The sequence below is a fragment of the Monopterus albus genome, unplaced genomic scaffold (assembly GCF_001952655.1).
Source record: "Monopterus albus unplaced genomic scaffold, M_albus_1.0 scaffold41.1, whole genome shotgun sequence".
Lineage (NCBI taxonomy): Eukaryota > Metazoa > Chordata > Actinopteri > Synbranchiformes > Synbranchidae > Monopterus > Monopterus albus.
In genome coordinates this window covers 2620121-2637509 of record NW_018127921.1, presented here as the reverse complement: position 1 = coordinate 2637509, position 17389 = coordinate 2620121, and the positions used below count along the sequence as shown (strand labels likewise).

The 17389-nt window shown below is 40.7% G+C and overlaps 1 protein-coding gene across 1 annotated transcript in view; it reads right to left on the bottom strand.

Moving 5' to 3' along the window:
• plxna4 (plexin A4) overlaps nt 1-17389 on the bottom strand; it is a 328946-nt gene that overhangs the window by 290419 nt on the left and 21138 nt on the right. The window contains exon 2 of the mRNA XM_020599492.1: nt 5861-7209. Coding sequence (XP_020455148.1) covers nt 5861-7105 — 1245 coding nt within the window. The 5' untranslated portion in view covers nt 7106-7209. The remainder of the gene's footprint in view (nt 1-5860; nt 7210-17389) is intronic.

Sequence of the window (17389 nt, the reverse complement as noted above, 5' to 3'; positions counted from 1 at the left end):
TATGCAGTGGCGGTGGTGATACTGTGGCGCATGCTGAAATGGCATAATTCCTCAGCACTAACCCCTATGTGCTCCCTCACACTTCCTCTCCCTGCTGACAGTTCCACCCCAGGCATGATTTATCAGGTCCTCAAGTAGCAGACAACGGCGCCCCAGCACGTGCACCATGCCAGACACAGATTAATACAGTAGATAAACACTGATTCAAGAACCAAAAATCATAATGTCTTGAGATGGTGAATAGCTGAGGTCAGAACAATATGGACTAAGCAGCAAAATCATGTTTTTGAAATATGACAATGACCAAGTGATAAACATCTTGCTAGAAATATTTCTACTGTAGCTGCATAAATGTTCACTTATAGGTCTTGTGGATAGTAAGAATTAGTGGCCTTAGTGAGGAAGATACTTTTTGTCATTCCAATTATTATAATTGTTGGTAAAGGTGCATTAACTAAGATTTTACACATTGTCTAATAAATTAAGTAAAAAAATAAGGCAGGAATGTGGCATCTTTGATATATCAACTCCCTTTATGATGTTCTGCCGCCTATAGCACAGCTGTTGTTTTTCCAGCTTCTCTACCTTGTGTTTTCAAAAATCTAAAAAATAAATTTGTCCCACCTGCCACCTAGGGAAGGCTTTATTTATTATTTTGGTCAATATTAAGTTCATGATTACTCATCGACTGGAAACATTATGGATTTATTGAACTTTAAAAAAAAAAAAAAACTTTTACCAGTGGGTTTTCTTGAACATTATATGTGATTCAACCAAAAAACAAAAAGTACTGCACTGATTTACAGATCAGAAGAAATTAGTTACTCTGTATTTATTTTACAAATAAAACTTTGCTGCTTCCATCCGTCTGCTGGCCTCACTCCGTCACAGCCACATCCATCTCGCTCCCTTTCATTGAACAGAAAGCCTACAGTCTCTTTCATTTTAGCTTGTTCATAATTCGTTATTAGCTTAATAAACTTGCTATGGATGACAAACTGTGGGATAAGCTAAAATTACTGCTTCTCTTCAAGGTTATGCTTAGTTAGCAGGTGTTGTGATAAATTACTCTTGACTTTTCAATCACACGTACAGTAACAAGCTCAGATGTCACCTCAAGTAATGTTTCGCTTCACATGATGCGAGCAAAAAAATGCTCGTACTGTTGAGCGCTGAAAGGGTTCGCTGGATTTATAATGCATGACAACACAAGAGCATTATCACAAAACGAAGTGCAGCAGCATAATCATTTTACCACAGTTTTTTTTTTTTTGTTTGTTTCCGTAATCTTTGGCAGACAAAATTATAACTGAAAATAAATTTGGATTAATCACCAAGCCCGAGTCAGCTGGGAATCCAAAACAGTGGCTGCTGGACTGAAGAGTTCCTGTTCTTTTGCACAGAAAGGGTGAGAGACAGGAAGAGTGAAAACCAGGGTCAACATCAATTTGGCTTTTTAAGATGGAAAGTGTTAAAAGCAGCCAAATGACTCAAAATTAAAATTACAAAAATACTGTACATGCAGCTTTATAAAACTATATAAAAGGTAATAAACTGAATGTTGATTCAATACCTTGCATACAGCAAGATGGCACCACTGTTCTTGGCCTGCTGTTTGCTCCTCCTGTTTGCCATGTCTCATATCGTTTGATACCTGTCACCAGCTCTAGTAGTATGACCAATTGACACTTTTGGAAATTCGCAACACAGTGCCTAGTCTGCCATTTGACCACAGAAACTATCAATCGGAGTTACCACCACCACCGTTGGCGTCCATACCACTGTTTCTGTGGCGGCCTGTTAGTTCCCTTTCAAACAGATGTTGCCACAGAAGACGTGGTAGGAGAGGCAGACTTCATGTCAAACTGAGGTCTTACCTGGATTTTTCGCTGTGGACTGGATGTCTAATAAAGTGGGGTAACATTGACCTAAGGCGGACGCTGAAATACAATTACAACTGGCTCCAGCCGCTTGGCCCCAATGGCCCCGGCTTCCCACTTCCATGCTGCCAGCTCGTGAGGATCTCCGGACAGCGCAAGGCAACCTTCACCCAGTGACTCATGCTACTCCATCACAGGATAAGTCAAGCTCCCTCCTCATAGCGCTCTTTAACACCATATCACTTAACAAGACCTTTGTCCTCAATGATTTTATTTCCTCTCATGATCTGGATTTGTTTTTTTCTTACCAAGACCTGATTGACACCTGGCGACGATAGTGGATTTTCTGAGCTCCTCCCCAACTGGCTATTTGTTTCTCAGCATCCCAAGCCTAGTAGGTAGAGGTGGCAGTTTGGCTTTAAGCAGACCTTAAAATGTCGCCTTCTCTCCACTAAAGTCTAGATGAGCTTTGAGCTTCAAGCCATTGTACTAACTCTGCACTGTCCCATCCTGTGTGCAGTGGTCTATCGCCCACCAAAATCTAAGGATTTTGTGAGTTTCTGACAGAGCTTATGCCAAATTTTGACAGTTTCCTGATTTGCGGTGACTAACATGCACATCCACTGCACCTCTGATCAGCTGGCAAAGGACTTTAATGACCTGTTGGAATCCTTGGCTCTCACTCAGTCAGTAGCCTATCCCACCCATTGACAAGGACACACGCTGGATATTGTCCCTGCTAAGATAATGAAGGAGGTCACTGACACTATTGGGCCTTGCCTGGTCACATTTAATAACAGCTGCATCAGGCTGGGTATTGTCCCCACTGCCCTTAAGCATGCTGTAGTCAGACCACTTCTCAAGAAGCCCAACCTCGACCCCACACTCCCTTCTAATTTTTGTCCAATCTCACATTTGCCTTTTTTATCCAAAGTTATGGAGAAAAATGTCCTCACACAGTTACAGTCTCATTTTGAACTTTATGCTGTTGATAAATTTCAATCAGGCTTTAGGTCCCAGTGCAGCACTGAATCTGCACTATTGAAAGTGCACAATGATATTCTTACAGCCCTTGATGTGAAGAGTCCCATTGTTCTAGTGCTTCTAGATCTCACAGCAGCCTTTGACACCGTGGACCATACAGTTCTCATTTCCCGCCCTGAACATTGCATCGGCTTGCGTGGTGCTGTGCTCAAATAGTTTACTTCTTTTCTGACCAATAGAACATTTTCAGTTGTGATCAAAAACTCTACCTCTACAATAGCCCCTTTTTTCTTGGGTGTTCCCCAAGGCTCAATCCCGGCACCTATACTTTTCTCATTATATATGCTACCATTAGTTTCAATTATCTCTAAGGATAACATACGCTTTCATTTTTATGTTGATGTGCAGATTTACTTACTGTTGATGCAGAGTGATGTCAATGCACCAGCCCCCTTGCACAGGTGTTTGAGTTGATTACAGTGGCTCGCACATAACTTCCTTCATCTGAATGAGGGGAGGACTGAATACATCGCTTTTAGCCTGAAATGTACTCACATTGTACCCGGCCTAGGAGCTTCAGCCCCTTTATTCACTCAAACAGTGAAAAACCTAGGAGTGTTATTTGATAGTAGCCTCAAATTCTGACAAGCGGATTATTTCTGTGGTCAAAATAACCTTTCAACTGAGGCTCTTAGCAAAGGTTAAGCCATTTTTATCTCGAGTCAACCTAGAAAAAGCCATTCATGCTTTCATTAGCTCATGACTTGACTACTGCAACACCCTCTACACTGGAATTAGTCAATTTCTCCTCCGTAGGCTCCAGCTAGTACAGAACGCAGCTGCTCGCCTACTGTCAAATACTCTAAAGTATGCTCATATCACCCCTGTCCTTCAATCTCTTCACTGCCTTTTGGTACAGTTTAGAATTGATTTTAAAATTTTACTGTTTGTGTTCAAGGCCAATAATGGCCTTGCTCCAGTCCATTTGTCTGATCTTTTAACTGCTCATACCCCGGTCAGAGCGTTGCATTCCTCTGAGCATTTGTCTCTGGTTGTCCCATGGGCAAGGTACATAAAGTGGGTTGATCGTTCTTTTGCCATATATGCTCCTAAGCTCTGGAATACCCTGCCTCCTGAGCTTCAGTTTATAACCGAATTAATGGTTTTTAAGTCTAAATTAAAGGCACACCTATTCGGACTGGCTTTCAGCACTTAATTTATAGTACTGACGCTATACAGGTACCTACAGGCTTTCTGATTTTATATTCTGTAATATTCTGTTTGTACTTTGACTCATTTTTATTGTACAGGAGTTTTATAGTTGCTTACAGACCGTGGTTTTAAATTTGTGTAATTTTAACTTTTTTGTTAGTGTGTCTTAACATGTTCGGCTTTTATTTTTAGATGTTTTGTTGTTGAGCAAAACCAGTTGAGGTGGCTCAGGCACCTATTTATGATGCCCCCTGGGCACCTCCCTGGGGAGGTATTCCGGGCACGTTCCTCCGGGAGAAGCCCTAGGGGCAGACCCAGGACATGTTGGAGAGACTATGTCTCCCGGCTGGCCTGGGAATGCCTTGGGGTTCCTCCTGAGGAGCTAGAGCAGGTGTGTGGGAAGAGGGAAGTCTGGGAGACTCTGCTCGGGTTACTGCCCCCGCGACCCAGTCCCGGATGAAGATGGATGGATGGATGTTTTGTTGTGAAGCACTTTGAGCACCCTTGGGTGTTGTAAAATGCTATATAATTTTTTTTTATATTATTATTATTAAATTATATCAGGCAACAACACACTTTTAACTGACATATGTATACTACTAAGTGCAATACTTTGTTTTTTTGGGCGGCTGTGGCTCAAGAGGTAGAACGGGTCGTTTCCTAAATGAAGGATTAGCGGTTCGATTCCCGGCTTGTCCAGTCAACATGTCAAAGTGTCCTTGAGCAAGACACTGAACCCCCAATTGCTTCCGGTGATAACACCAGTGTGTGAATGTGTGAGCGTTTGTGAATGGGTGAATGGCCAAATAGTGGGATAGCGCTTTGAGTGTGCTGTAAAGCACACAAAAGCGCTATACAAGTACAAGACCATTCAGCATTTTAAAAAAAAAAAAAAAAGGTACCTCTTCAGTGTGGTCTTATTTTAGCCCATTAGCTACACCTCTCTGAACTCTCACTGTTTATTTAGGCATGCTTGCTATGAGGATGAAAATGATAACCAATAAATGCACTCTCATCAAGATAATTGTTTTTCTTTAAGGTTGCCAGCTTTTCATTAATGATGTCAAGAAATAGATTGCTGAATACAGCTCTGGCTGCTTGTGAAGATGGTCTAAACATGCAACACCCAATTTAACCTTGTTTTTAAATGTGCATAAAGTGAGAAATCAAATTAACTGAATCACTGAATTTGTTATGCTATTATGGAGAATGGAATGATAGTAAATTTGCTGAGCATTCAGATACATTGTTTAAAGGGTGAGTAGATTAAAAGAAGCATATGGTGGTTAACATCTCATTTTAATGGAATGGAGCATGAACCCACCCAAGAACAGTGTTCATGCAGGCCCCCCACAGTGCACACAAGCTCATTATAGTAGCACAGGGGAGAGCTTTCACAACAGATTTTTCTCCAGAGATCCTCACCTGAAATGTCCCTCATTTACAAATTACTGAATCAATAAGAAATCTGTGGTTCTTTTTTCTTAATACAGTCTTAGGGACACCGTGTTTTTATTTTTTTTAAATGAGTGGGTTTAATCAATTGTGGCCTACTTTAAACAGAAATGCTCATCACTTGCTGTTCTGATATAGTACATAAGGTGTACTTGTGCATGCATAGTATGTGTGAAATAATACAAGATCTACAAATACAGTCCCGCTATTCTACTCTGCAATATTAACATCTGGAGTGTTTGGTCTGCTGCTCAAACCCCAATGCTGTTATTAAATTAATGTAGTAGCAAAAATTACAAAACTTGTATGTACATCATTGTCGCACTCACCGCACTGCTGCATGGAATGTCTTTGACTTTGAGCCAAGCCAGGTCCAGCGTGCCCTCACCCCTATAGCAGGACTGCAGCCTGTCCTTGATTTTCTCATTGATCTTCCGCAGAGAGAACACACACAGTGCAGAGTCCTGTGAGGCTTGGTGTGGTCGTCTCTTCTGGCCTTTCGAGAAGACAGCAAACAGCACATCGTCATCCGGTGCCACATCTAGGGACCGTGCTAGGATAGCACCAGCTTTGGACAGGTAGGCTGCCTCAAGTAACCGGTACTCCATGTTGCCACTAATGCATCCGATAGGCACCTCTACATAGGAGTTGAAAGCTGTGTCTGCCTTACAAAGGCGAACAATCTTGGAAGTGTAGACCTGTTCCCGACCAGCAGAGGAGGATCCAGTAGTTGGCCCACCTCCCATTTCAGGCTGCAAAGTCAGAAAGTAGACAAAGTTCCCACTGGCAAAGCCATAAATGTAGTAAATGTCAAAGTCTGGGATGACAGTGAAGGTGTCTGAAGGGATCCTAATCATAGAGGCCACAAACTCATCATGGAAGACATAGGCAAACATGCCGTCCTCCTCTGAGTTTCGGGCCAACTTGCGACTGGAAATGGTAGGGAAGTAGTCCGGCTTTCCATCCACTGCTGTGGCTACAAACAGCATGTCTGGAGAAGCATTGCCATATGAAACAATAACACCAAACACAGAGCCACTCTCATTGACGCCAGAGAGATAGTGCTCCTTCTTGTGGAAGGGCTCTCCTAGTTTGAAAAGGTCATCTAGACGGAGGAGTTTGCAGATACCCTGGTAGAGGCTGCCACATGCCAGCAGCCGGTTCTCCCGATAGTCCATTAGTAGCATCTTGTTGACATTGTTGGTGAGTGTCAGTGGCTCACTGCACTGCTGGACAATGCGTGGTGGGTAGCATTTGCGGTTGTCTTCATCTGGGCCAGTCTCATGGGACACCTGGACCTCCAACTCTGGGGACAGTTTGTATATGCGATTGACAGCTCCCAAATAAACATTGCCATTGCGATAGTCCACCGCCAAATGGTTGAATATCCACTCAGGGTTCTCAGCATGAAATGATGCATACTTCTCCTCCTGAAGTGATGCTGTGATCACCTGGGAGCCAGCACTATGAGTCTGTGATGTCTGTACCCCTGTTTGTGATGTCACAGGAAGCACCAGACTAGACAGAAAGCAGCACAGAATTAAGCAGGTCTGTGTCCTGGTGAGGGACATCATGGCTGTGCTGATGTTGTAAGTGGTGAGGAGAGGGAAGGGGGCACACTCCAGTGCAGTCAGCCAATCAGGATTAAGCTTCTCTTGAGCTGGAGGACATCATGTACCTGAAGGGGAAAGAGACAAGCCAATGTGAAAACCAGTACCATGAAACTAAATATTAGCTACAAATTAATGCACATTCAAAGCAAGTATCACATGGTATTGATAGATATACGTTATGAATATGAAAACATGGGCTATGCTCTAATCCTATTTGGTAGAGATAAGAGAAGAGCATATTGTTACCAAAAATAATTAGGAAAAACAGAAGAAAAGGCCAAACACTTCAGACACAACTACAATCTATAACTGGGCGAGACAAAAAGGAAAGAGGCACAGTAAAAATTTTAAAGCCAGTGTGCAAATGCTTCAGCCAATGGGATCAGTCCAAGGATTGAAGAAGGGGACAGAAAAGGAGGAATATTGCATAGTTTCAGAGGAGGTGATCAGCATGGCTCTGCACCATCTCTCTGTGTGTGAACCCCTGCCCCTCTCCACCCTTCCTTTCTGCTCTAGCCACTATGCACCTAATTGATTCTCCCCTTGGAGCAGCAATTTGCATGCTTTGGTGATTTCTCTCTTTTCTCCCAATAGGGCAGCTCACCTGCTGACACTGCTAGCAGAGAGAAAAGGACCATCTTTCTCACAAACACAAACACACACACACACACACACACACACACACACACACACAGTAGTGTGTTTGGCAGTTTTATGGGCAGAAGAGGAACAATTAGGAAGGAAATGCAAGAAGCTGCACAAATGTGTTTCCCTATAGCCCCTTGGTCATTTACAAACTCTCAGCATTACACATACAGCTATAACAAAAAAGCACACATACACACACCATGTAAAATAATGACTTATAATGGGAATTTAGCATTTGGGCATAACAGTTATAGCTATACTGTCAAAGTACCTAGCATCCAGTATAAATCATAAAGCAGTACAGATTATCAAGAGGAAATTACAGCACTTCCTGTAAACTTGGTGATCCCCAGTGTGTGCCTGCACATTAGGTCTCTCCAGTGGCAAACTGGGTATTACAAGTAGTGGTATTCACTTGGGTATTATCCAAGATTTAGTATTGCACACAAGAATAAAGTACTCCAATATTAATCTAAATTGCATCTTGCACTGTACCTTCACAATACAACTCTGGTGTAGTAAACTCATATGATACTGAAACCAAAATACCATCCGTGTGATATGACAATACTTTGTCATATACCATTTTATCCTACATGAAAATACATGAGTCTAATAACAGTAAAAATCAACACAACAGTAAATAGAGGATTTGCAGCCATGATCAAGGTATTACGTTGATCCAAAACAAAGTGTATTATTCTTAGCATTTACACTGTGATCTACGAAGTATCACAACTTCTGACCGTTTTATTGAACATTGTCATACGTTTTGACTAGACTCTCTGAAAAAATAAAAATACTGAAAAAAGCCACCATTATTTTTATGTCAAGGCAAAAAATAATAATCTTGTCTTAGCTGAAAAGTTGCACAATTAACTCCCCCTATCATTTTCACTTCATTAATTTTGGAATAACATTTTAATTTAAATTTTTGATAATAACCAAGTCTAGATAGATGGATAAAAACTTTTTTAATCCCCAAGAGGGAAACTTGTTTGGTCACCATTTGCACAATAGACTACAACACCAGCAACAGACACCCCTCACTCCATCTGATGATACAAGTCAACAATCCTTAGATATCAATTACATATTTAGGAATTTCACAGTTGTAGGCACAAATGAAGCTCTAGTGTTCTGTGGAACAACCTAAACTGCTCACTCATCACACTTCCTAGATTAAAGACACTAAACAGAGGATGATCCTCAAAAAGAATTATGGTCTGTACTTTCTTTCTAGTTCTCAAATAGCTCCCAGTGAGTCAGCCCAAAAATAGAGCCTGCCTTTTTGATTAATTTGTTGATCCTATTCCTATCATTAGCAATCAAGCTGTTACCCCAACATACAACAGCATAAAAAGCATTTAAGGCCTCCTTATTAATCTCAAAAAGACTTCCTCAATAACCCAAGCTGGATTGTGCCTTTTAAAAACAGCTTGAACATTCTCAGACCAGTTCAGTTTCATATCAGTATGAACTTCCCAGTCTTTGTAAGAGTAAACCATTTCAATCTGTTGATTATTGATAAGTGGTGATGGTGTAACTTTCTTTTTCCAGAAATGGAAGCTACTGCTGCTTGAGGAGTAATGACAGCACAGTGAGCCCATAATGTTCCCTCTAAAAATAAAAGGGGAGATGCATATTAATCTCACACGGAGCAGCACAGAAACTCCCACCTTTCTTTTGCTTTGTGGAAGGGACAGCCATAACAGAGTGTTCCTCTGAAATTCCCGGACAGCTTTATTCAGCAGTTATTAATAGCAAGATACCGAGAGGAATGAGAGCAGACAAAAGGAGACTAAAAGGGAAAAGAAGGGTGTGAGACATGGTGATAGACAGAGGGAGCGGCTGTTACACCATCTTCATTATCCACCTATCCTCAAGAATATGACTACCACACACACACACACACACACACACAGCTGACATCCAAAAAAAAACACTACAAAAGAAAGGCTCCCTGAATTTTTTGCAAACATGAAGCACTGAAACCTTGAAAGAAAAACCATCCTCATCAGCGTGCAATGACAGCGTGTCTGCCACATGAATGTGTTGGTGAAATGCAATTATACTCCCCGACGTGGGCCAAGTTCATTTAGTTGCTGTTTGCCTTTGCCTGCTGATCATCATGCGCCATTAATTAAAGCTTGCTTGGGTTCTGAGGATTTACACATCACACAGGCACACATGCACATATAAATGACACACAGTAACACCATTAGTTCATGATTTTTTCTTAGCAGTTAGCTATTCATATTAAAATCAGAATAAACCCTTGTGGTAAAAAGATTAAAATGTGCAAATTGAGAACAAGTCTAAATTACTGTGTGAGAGTAAAATCACTTCTGATTATGTTGACAAAATCATTTTTTTCACTTTACCAGTCAAATCCAAGCATGAATAAATATTTTAAGAGTGTAGATCAAAAGTTGCTACACTCAAGAGTTGTGAAAATATCCATCCACAAACTAACCAGTGAATATGGCAGATAGGATGAAGAAAGGTAGATGGTGCTGGCTGTAGCTGGCTCCTCTGGGCTAGCTGCCAGATATAAGCTACTTAAATATCAAAGACACAAACTCATTTCCAGTGTAGCTGGGGCTATGGGCAACAACAAGACTGTGTGTGCACTATCATATCTCCATCTGTTAGACATAAAATTGAGTGTAAGCTCAGTCTGTGGAAAATAATTGGGATGTTTCTGTTTTACCGTTTCATTTTCTGTGTCCTTAAAGGAGGCGGAAGAGAAGAAAAAAAAAAAAAAAAGAGAGAAGACAATTGATGAGTCCCTCTAGATGTATCCGAGCTTGATCAGGTGAAATAACACTGACATGGCCAAACATAAAATGTTGGCAAATGTATAATTTGCAGGGCTGGGATCAATTTTCAGCCTGGGAGTTTCATGCACAAGATCAACTCACATCTTGTAGTGGCATAAGAACCTATCTTATATTATGCCTCAAACCACTGGAACACTTTGTACGAGGAACTGAGAGCAGCTGAAAGTATCTTCTTTTTTTTTTTTCTTTTTTTTTTTTAAACTTCACCTTGAAACCACACCTTTTGGTTTCATTCTACATTATTCACTTTTACAGTAAGTATTTTTTGTTATTATATCCTATTGACCTTATCTAGTTTTTAAAACTCCATTTTATTTGCATTTAAAAAAAAAAAAAAGTTTACTATGCATTTTGAATTATTCTGCCTTATTGGTCTATAAAGCACTTTGAATTGCATGAACCTATATGAAAGGCACAATATAAATAGAGCTTGATTAATATGTATTTGCTTTATTAATGTAGGCCTACATTGTGTGCAATGTGTAAAATGTGCTATATATATATATACCTTTATTTTTTTGAGCAGTGTATAAAAGTGATTTGCCTATATTTACCGATTTATCTATTAAATTGTCTTGATTTATCTGACTGACTTCTGTTTTCATTTGAATCTGCAATGTAAAACATCACTGGCTTTATCAGTTGTGCCCTGTGTTTTCTCAACTGCAATCAATTTAATTCATACATTGTTTATTTTGATATAGTCTCTCTACCTGTCAACAGTCCTGGCCTTCTCATGACTAAATCATCCTTCATGAGGTTGGTGTGTTTGCAGCTCAGAAGCTGCAAAAGCATTTAACAAAAGGATTACTTCACTGCACACAAAGGACAGGCTTTCAAATTTGTTTACAGATGTTTAATGTGCTAATGTTGAACATTTTTCTTCATATCACATTTTGGTTGGCAAGATGTGCAACAAGTTGGCAACATGACCTTAATGAATGTTTTCAGACTCATTGTCCTAGTGATCATCAAACTAAAAAGTTTTTTCCTCTGACCAACAAGTCACCAGCTCAACAGTTAAGTGGGTTCAGCCATGCAAAGTGAAAAGGGAGAGAGATCAGTGAGGTTTCAGAAATGTAACAGTGATATTAAGAGCATGTCTGGCACCAAGGCAAGGCTGCTTTACTGGATTTCCGCGAGACATTTCATACACAAAGGCAATTCAAGGTGCTTTACATAGGCATAGAGTAAAAGGATTAAAAGCAGAATAAATTCAGTTAAGACAAAATGAAGTTAAAAACAGTCAAACAGATAAAATAAAAAGTAAAAGGTCTGAAATATGATTCTCACATTTACAGTGCAGTAATAAGCTGTAAGTTGCCCTGAATACAACATATGAAACAAAAGTGCAGTATAGAAGCCAGTCAACACCAGCAACAAGAGTGTGGCTCAGCCCGTTTGCTTAGAAGTGGGAGACAGTGTAATGACAGATGGATGTTAGACAGTAAGAAAGAAAGAATGCATACGTGCTTATAGAGACCACTGTAGCTACGATCACCACCAAGACCAAATGAAGAGTTTACAGCAGTCCCATCCTAGAGACTACATTAGGATTCTAATGGTTTCCCAGGACTAGTCAATACTTAAACAGTAGGTAGAGTAGGCAAATGACAGCTTTGCTATTAACCCTCAACTACCAACTCAACAGCAAAGCCATTCTAGTATTAGCAAACAACAATTAATGTATAACTTAACACCACACAGCTGGTCAAGAAGGCCCAACGACGGCTCTACTTCCTGAGGAGGCTGAGGAGGTTTGGCATGTCGCCTAGGATCCTTTGCAACTTCTACAGCTGCATCATTGAGAGCATCTTGACCAGCTGCATCACTGTCTGGTATGGCAGCACTACTGCTATGGACCGCAAGCATCCTCAAAGATCCAACCCACCCACGGCACGGACTGTTCGGCCCCCTACCCTCTGGCCGGAGGTTCAGAAGTGTGAAATGTAGGACCTCTAGACTGAAAAACTCTTTCTTTCCCTCTGCCATCAGACTCCTAAACAGCTGAGGCGTTTATTACCAGGAAATATGTGTTGTACTGTTTACATTCTGTTTGCACATGTATAATTGCACATTGACTGCTGACTGCTGCACATGCTGCTCCAATGCAGCATACATTCTCTGTTATATTCTTATACATTTTTTTTTAATTATATTGCTGCATTTGCTGCTTAAAGTGCCTTAGATTGTGTTACTTATTTATCTACTTTATATTTCATTTGTATTTTGTAGCATTCATGTGGATGGCAAAGTAAGAATTTCATTGTACAGTGAAACACGTTTCCTAACTGTGCATATGACAAACACTTTGAACTTGAACTTAATGAACAAAGGTGAATGAGGCCCTAAACACTGGAACAACTTATTGTATTCGAGCAAATCAGGTTTGCAAAATCTGTTATCCCACTGAAACACTTAAGATTTTACAGGCATGTTTTGGTTGTATTTGGTTAGTAACTAAGAATACTGAGACCAGCTGTCTGTACAACAGACAAAAGTGTGAATGGTGTACTGAGTGTCGCCCCTTGAGTGGCTGTGTAGTCTGTCTTTTCCCATGACCTACTGCTTTGTTAGCTCAGTATGCAGTGGGATCCTTCGTTATAACTGTGGGATATTCCTGAATATTTGAGATGAGACTGTTTGACTTGTGATATAATGTTCTCCAGTAAGAGAAGGGAAGGCAGGAATAGTACAAGTTGTAGTAGTGTAGTCAAGTCAAGATTTTTATTTGCAATTTATGCATAAACAGACAGTCTAGGCATATAGGAATTCTTGTGCAGTTCTGCTTTGGAGTCACATAAGGAGTCAAAAGCCAGAAAGATGTACTAGTTAGGAAACTAGGACTTTGGCTTTGAAAACAAAAACACTAAGCTAGGAGGCAGAGAACAACAGAAAATACAGAGAGAGAGAGAGATGAAGAAAGGGAAAACAAGCAGACAGAGATGTGTGTCCCAGATCAATAGATGTACTGACTGGAGCGGTGAAGTTGTCGTCCCCCAAAAAACCTCCACCCACCCCCTCCACCTGCTGAGCTCTGGCACTGATCAGAGGAGTCTGCGTCACTCTGCATCTTAGCCACACACTGGGACTGGAGAAAAACAGTGTGCCTGCACTCACCCTGCATAATCACAAACACAAATGTATACATACAAACAATACAGGCCACAACACAGCAAGACACTCCACCTTGACACTACAGCGCAGAACACACACAAACACTGAGCATACAGACCAGGAATGCACCCCCAAGCACGCGCGCGCACACACACACACACACACATTATAACTTGGCACCAACAACAGTACATTTTGCCACATCTCCTACCACCACTACAGCACTGGCAAAATTAACCTAGAGCAAAGTAAACGGAGGCTTTTGCAGCTTTCTGGCAGCTGGGGAGAAAGTATGGGCCTCTGCTATCCAAGCCTGTGGCTCAGGAGAAGCTGCAGCTAAGAGAACCCGAACAACAACAACACATACAGTACAGCACAGTGTGCCTGCCTGCAGAAGTAAGAGAATTAACAAGGGACAGAGCATCGGCGGATCCCTGACTCATTATTAGCACTGACGGCCTGAACACACACACACACACACACACACACACACAAATCCAATTGTATACTGTGAACATAGATGTACATTACCTACAAATCTCGGTTCAAAAATACAAATACCCTCAAATACCGTGGGCAGACAGTAGAGTAAGTATAATTTTCATTTGTAAGGTCAGAACTGCATCATGCTAAACCAGTTTTCTCCACTTGAGAAGACAAGTTATGCTACAGTGTTTCAGTTCTTTAAACAATTGGTAAAATTGTAACATTTGGGGACAGCGGCAACCGTTCTCAGAAAATTTACGTTGATAATCACATCAATGCTGTTAATGAATATTTGTGCGGCCCTTTCATTTACCCATGCACACAAACATTTGAACAAACAGACAAAAACCTAAGCAATGATTGAGTGATCAGGTCCAATGTGTCCATCAGGCTAAGCTAACCCCTGCTGATTCACAAACAGATGGCACACTGATCCCTCTCAGGAAGGCTATAGCAGGAAAAAAGAAAAACAGAGGATAGAGGGAGAAAGCGGGCCGTCCTTGGTGGTTACATCAAGATGTACAGTAGATTAGCAGTATGGATTACTGTCACCAGACACCCTGTTTAGATCAGGGTTACAAAGGCTAATCCACCACAGAGCTGTTGATAGTACAAAGAAAGCCTTAGGATTGTACTGTCAAGTGGCTACATATCATATGAATGAAAGAAATCTGACAGAGACACCAAGATTATAAACTACAGATGTAGCAGTCAGCCCACTCAGATTTTGCAGCTCATGGCAGCTGCACAGAGCTATAATAAACAGACTCCACTGAAGAGGAGCAATGCTAACTACTTGTGTGACTGGATTGGATATGAAGCAATACCATAGTTTGGTTCATATAGACTTGCGTCAATTACATGAAAAAAACAATGGCTTTGAAATTGAAGCAATGTGCTCGCCAAAACAGAACAATAATAATGTTGGCTCTGCAAAGACCATGGTTACCTTAAATGGCAATGCTGCAATGTTTGATGATTCCTTGTCAGCATTAATAATTTTTTTCCTACAACAACCCAGAACAGCAGTAGCTACATGGTTAAAACTTGTTTTTTCTTTAACAAGGAAAGAAAAATTAAGGTCATTGTTAAATACCTTTAACAAGTAACCACAGTCAAAAGGCGATTGTTGAGGCATATGGGTGGTGTAGAGTTTTTCATGTTTACTGAAAACACTGCTTTAGTGTCAGTTTCAAAAGTAGTGCTTTAGGCTTGGCCAGGTTCCCCACCAAACAGCTTGGTATAAATTGTAGGTGGAAAGCCTGTGAGGGATCATATCTTTGTTTCTCCCCTAGCAAAGACAGGGTTTCCGAGTAGAACAAGGTCTCAATTACCATAAAATGAAAGGGCTATTAAGTTTATATGGATCAGTAAAAACATGTTTGATAACAGCCACCCACGACAACAGTGGATGTTAATGCACCAGAAAAGAATGGGCAAAAATGTAGAGATGTACATGTCCCAAAAAGATGCTCTCCGAAAGAAGCACAGCCAAACATATTGAATCACTGATGCATTCTAAGTGAGTCAAGTTTAAACAGCTTCTGTGTCATACTTTTCATCTGTCTGTTTCGCTCTTCTTTTCATGGTCTTAAAATGAGTCAGAGCATTTCAAAGAAAGGGTCTGGGCAAAGATCCAACCGGACAACCTCTCTGGATTCTAGAGAAATGGCTGACATCTGCCCATCCCCTTTCCACGCTCAATTGCTCTCATTTTTGCCACTCCTCTTTTCCACTTTCACATCTGAGACTTACTAATCTTTCATGGTATGATAGGGTTCAAATGCACTTGCTTTTCCTAAAACACGCCATGTTTTCTGTACATAAATAGTAATCTCTGCATCTTTGGCTTGCAGTTTTACTACACCACAAGAGTGGGGAATGACACAGCCCGTAAGGGAGTGCTGCACTCAAATAGTCCCCGATTCCAAAGTAAGGACACACACAGCTCAGTCTGGGTCATTGTGCAGTGGGTGCTGATGTAGGCTAAGATTGGTGGAATGTGTTAGTGCAGATCAAAAGGCCCTAATGTCATTAGGAGGACTGTTGAGGATCCCACTGGTCTGACATCAGTGCCTTACTCTGACTGGATGAGATGGTCTCCGACTTCCTAAAAGGGAGGGGCTTATGGGTTTGACACAAAACACCTAGAAGTGACTAGAGAGGGTCATTAACAGTGTGAGCTTAATAAAGCTCTGGATGCAATTAGGATAACTGAGTCCCGATAAAGACACACAAGCAACTCAGTGAGCATCAGGGAGTGTAACTGGACAAATTATGTTAGGAAAATTATCAATGAAGATATAGTAACTGTGTAACATGCAAAATAAACCAACAGAAAGGTTAAGCTGATGAGCACTGCTGCTGAAATTTTGAAATATAATGCTATTAATAATTACTTCACTTTGTATTATCTACAAGTATTTTTTTAAATTCAAGTGTAGAGATGAAAAGAGTAGAACAGAGCTTTAACATTTTTCTTTAATCTGCATTTAACGTGAAGTATTAGCAAAGAAGATATGCCTGTGATCATTCTGTCAAAGTACCCCTAGTTAGTCATGTTGTGCCATATAAACTCATTTGGAATCAAAAGGAAGAGTAATTATTACCATTTTGCAGTAATTAATGTAGACAAAAATCCTTCTTAAATAGTGTGGCTATAGGCACTGTCTGACAGCTGCTTTCTTAGAACTCAAGAAGCATAGAACTAATAGAAACTCAAAGCCTCTGGCTCGCTCTCCGTTTCCATTTCTTTCTCTCCTAATTCCCTTATTCCCTATGCAGGGCCATGTAAATAAATCAGCTTTTACTTCCATTGACTGCTGATTTGCAACACATCCTCCCCCTCTTTCTCCATCCTTTCTTCCTGCCTCTTGTCCTTTTAGCTCTTCTGTTATTTCATGAAAGTGAAGTTTCTGCCAACACTCTTTATCCTTCTTTTATCTGCCTCTGACTATTTTCCTGCCTCATTTGTGGTTTCCAGTATCCATTTTTCCTCCTGATGCAGTAATTAATTTGTCATAGTTTGCTTCAAACTGAACTAAGACATCTGTGTTATGTGCTGTGCAGTGTGTGTGTGTGTGTGTGTGTGTGTGTGTGTGTGTGTGTGTGTGTGTGTGTGTGTGTTTGTCTATATTTGTGCATTCGTGCT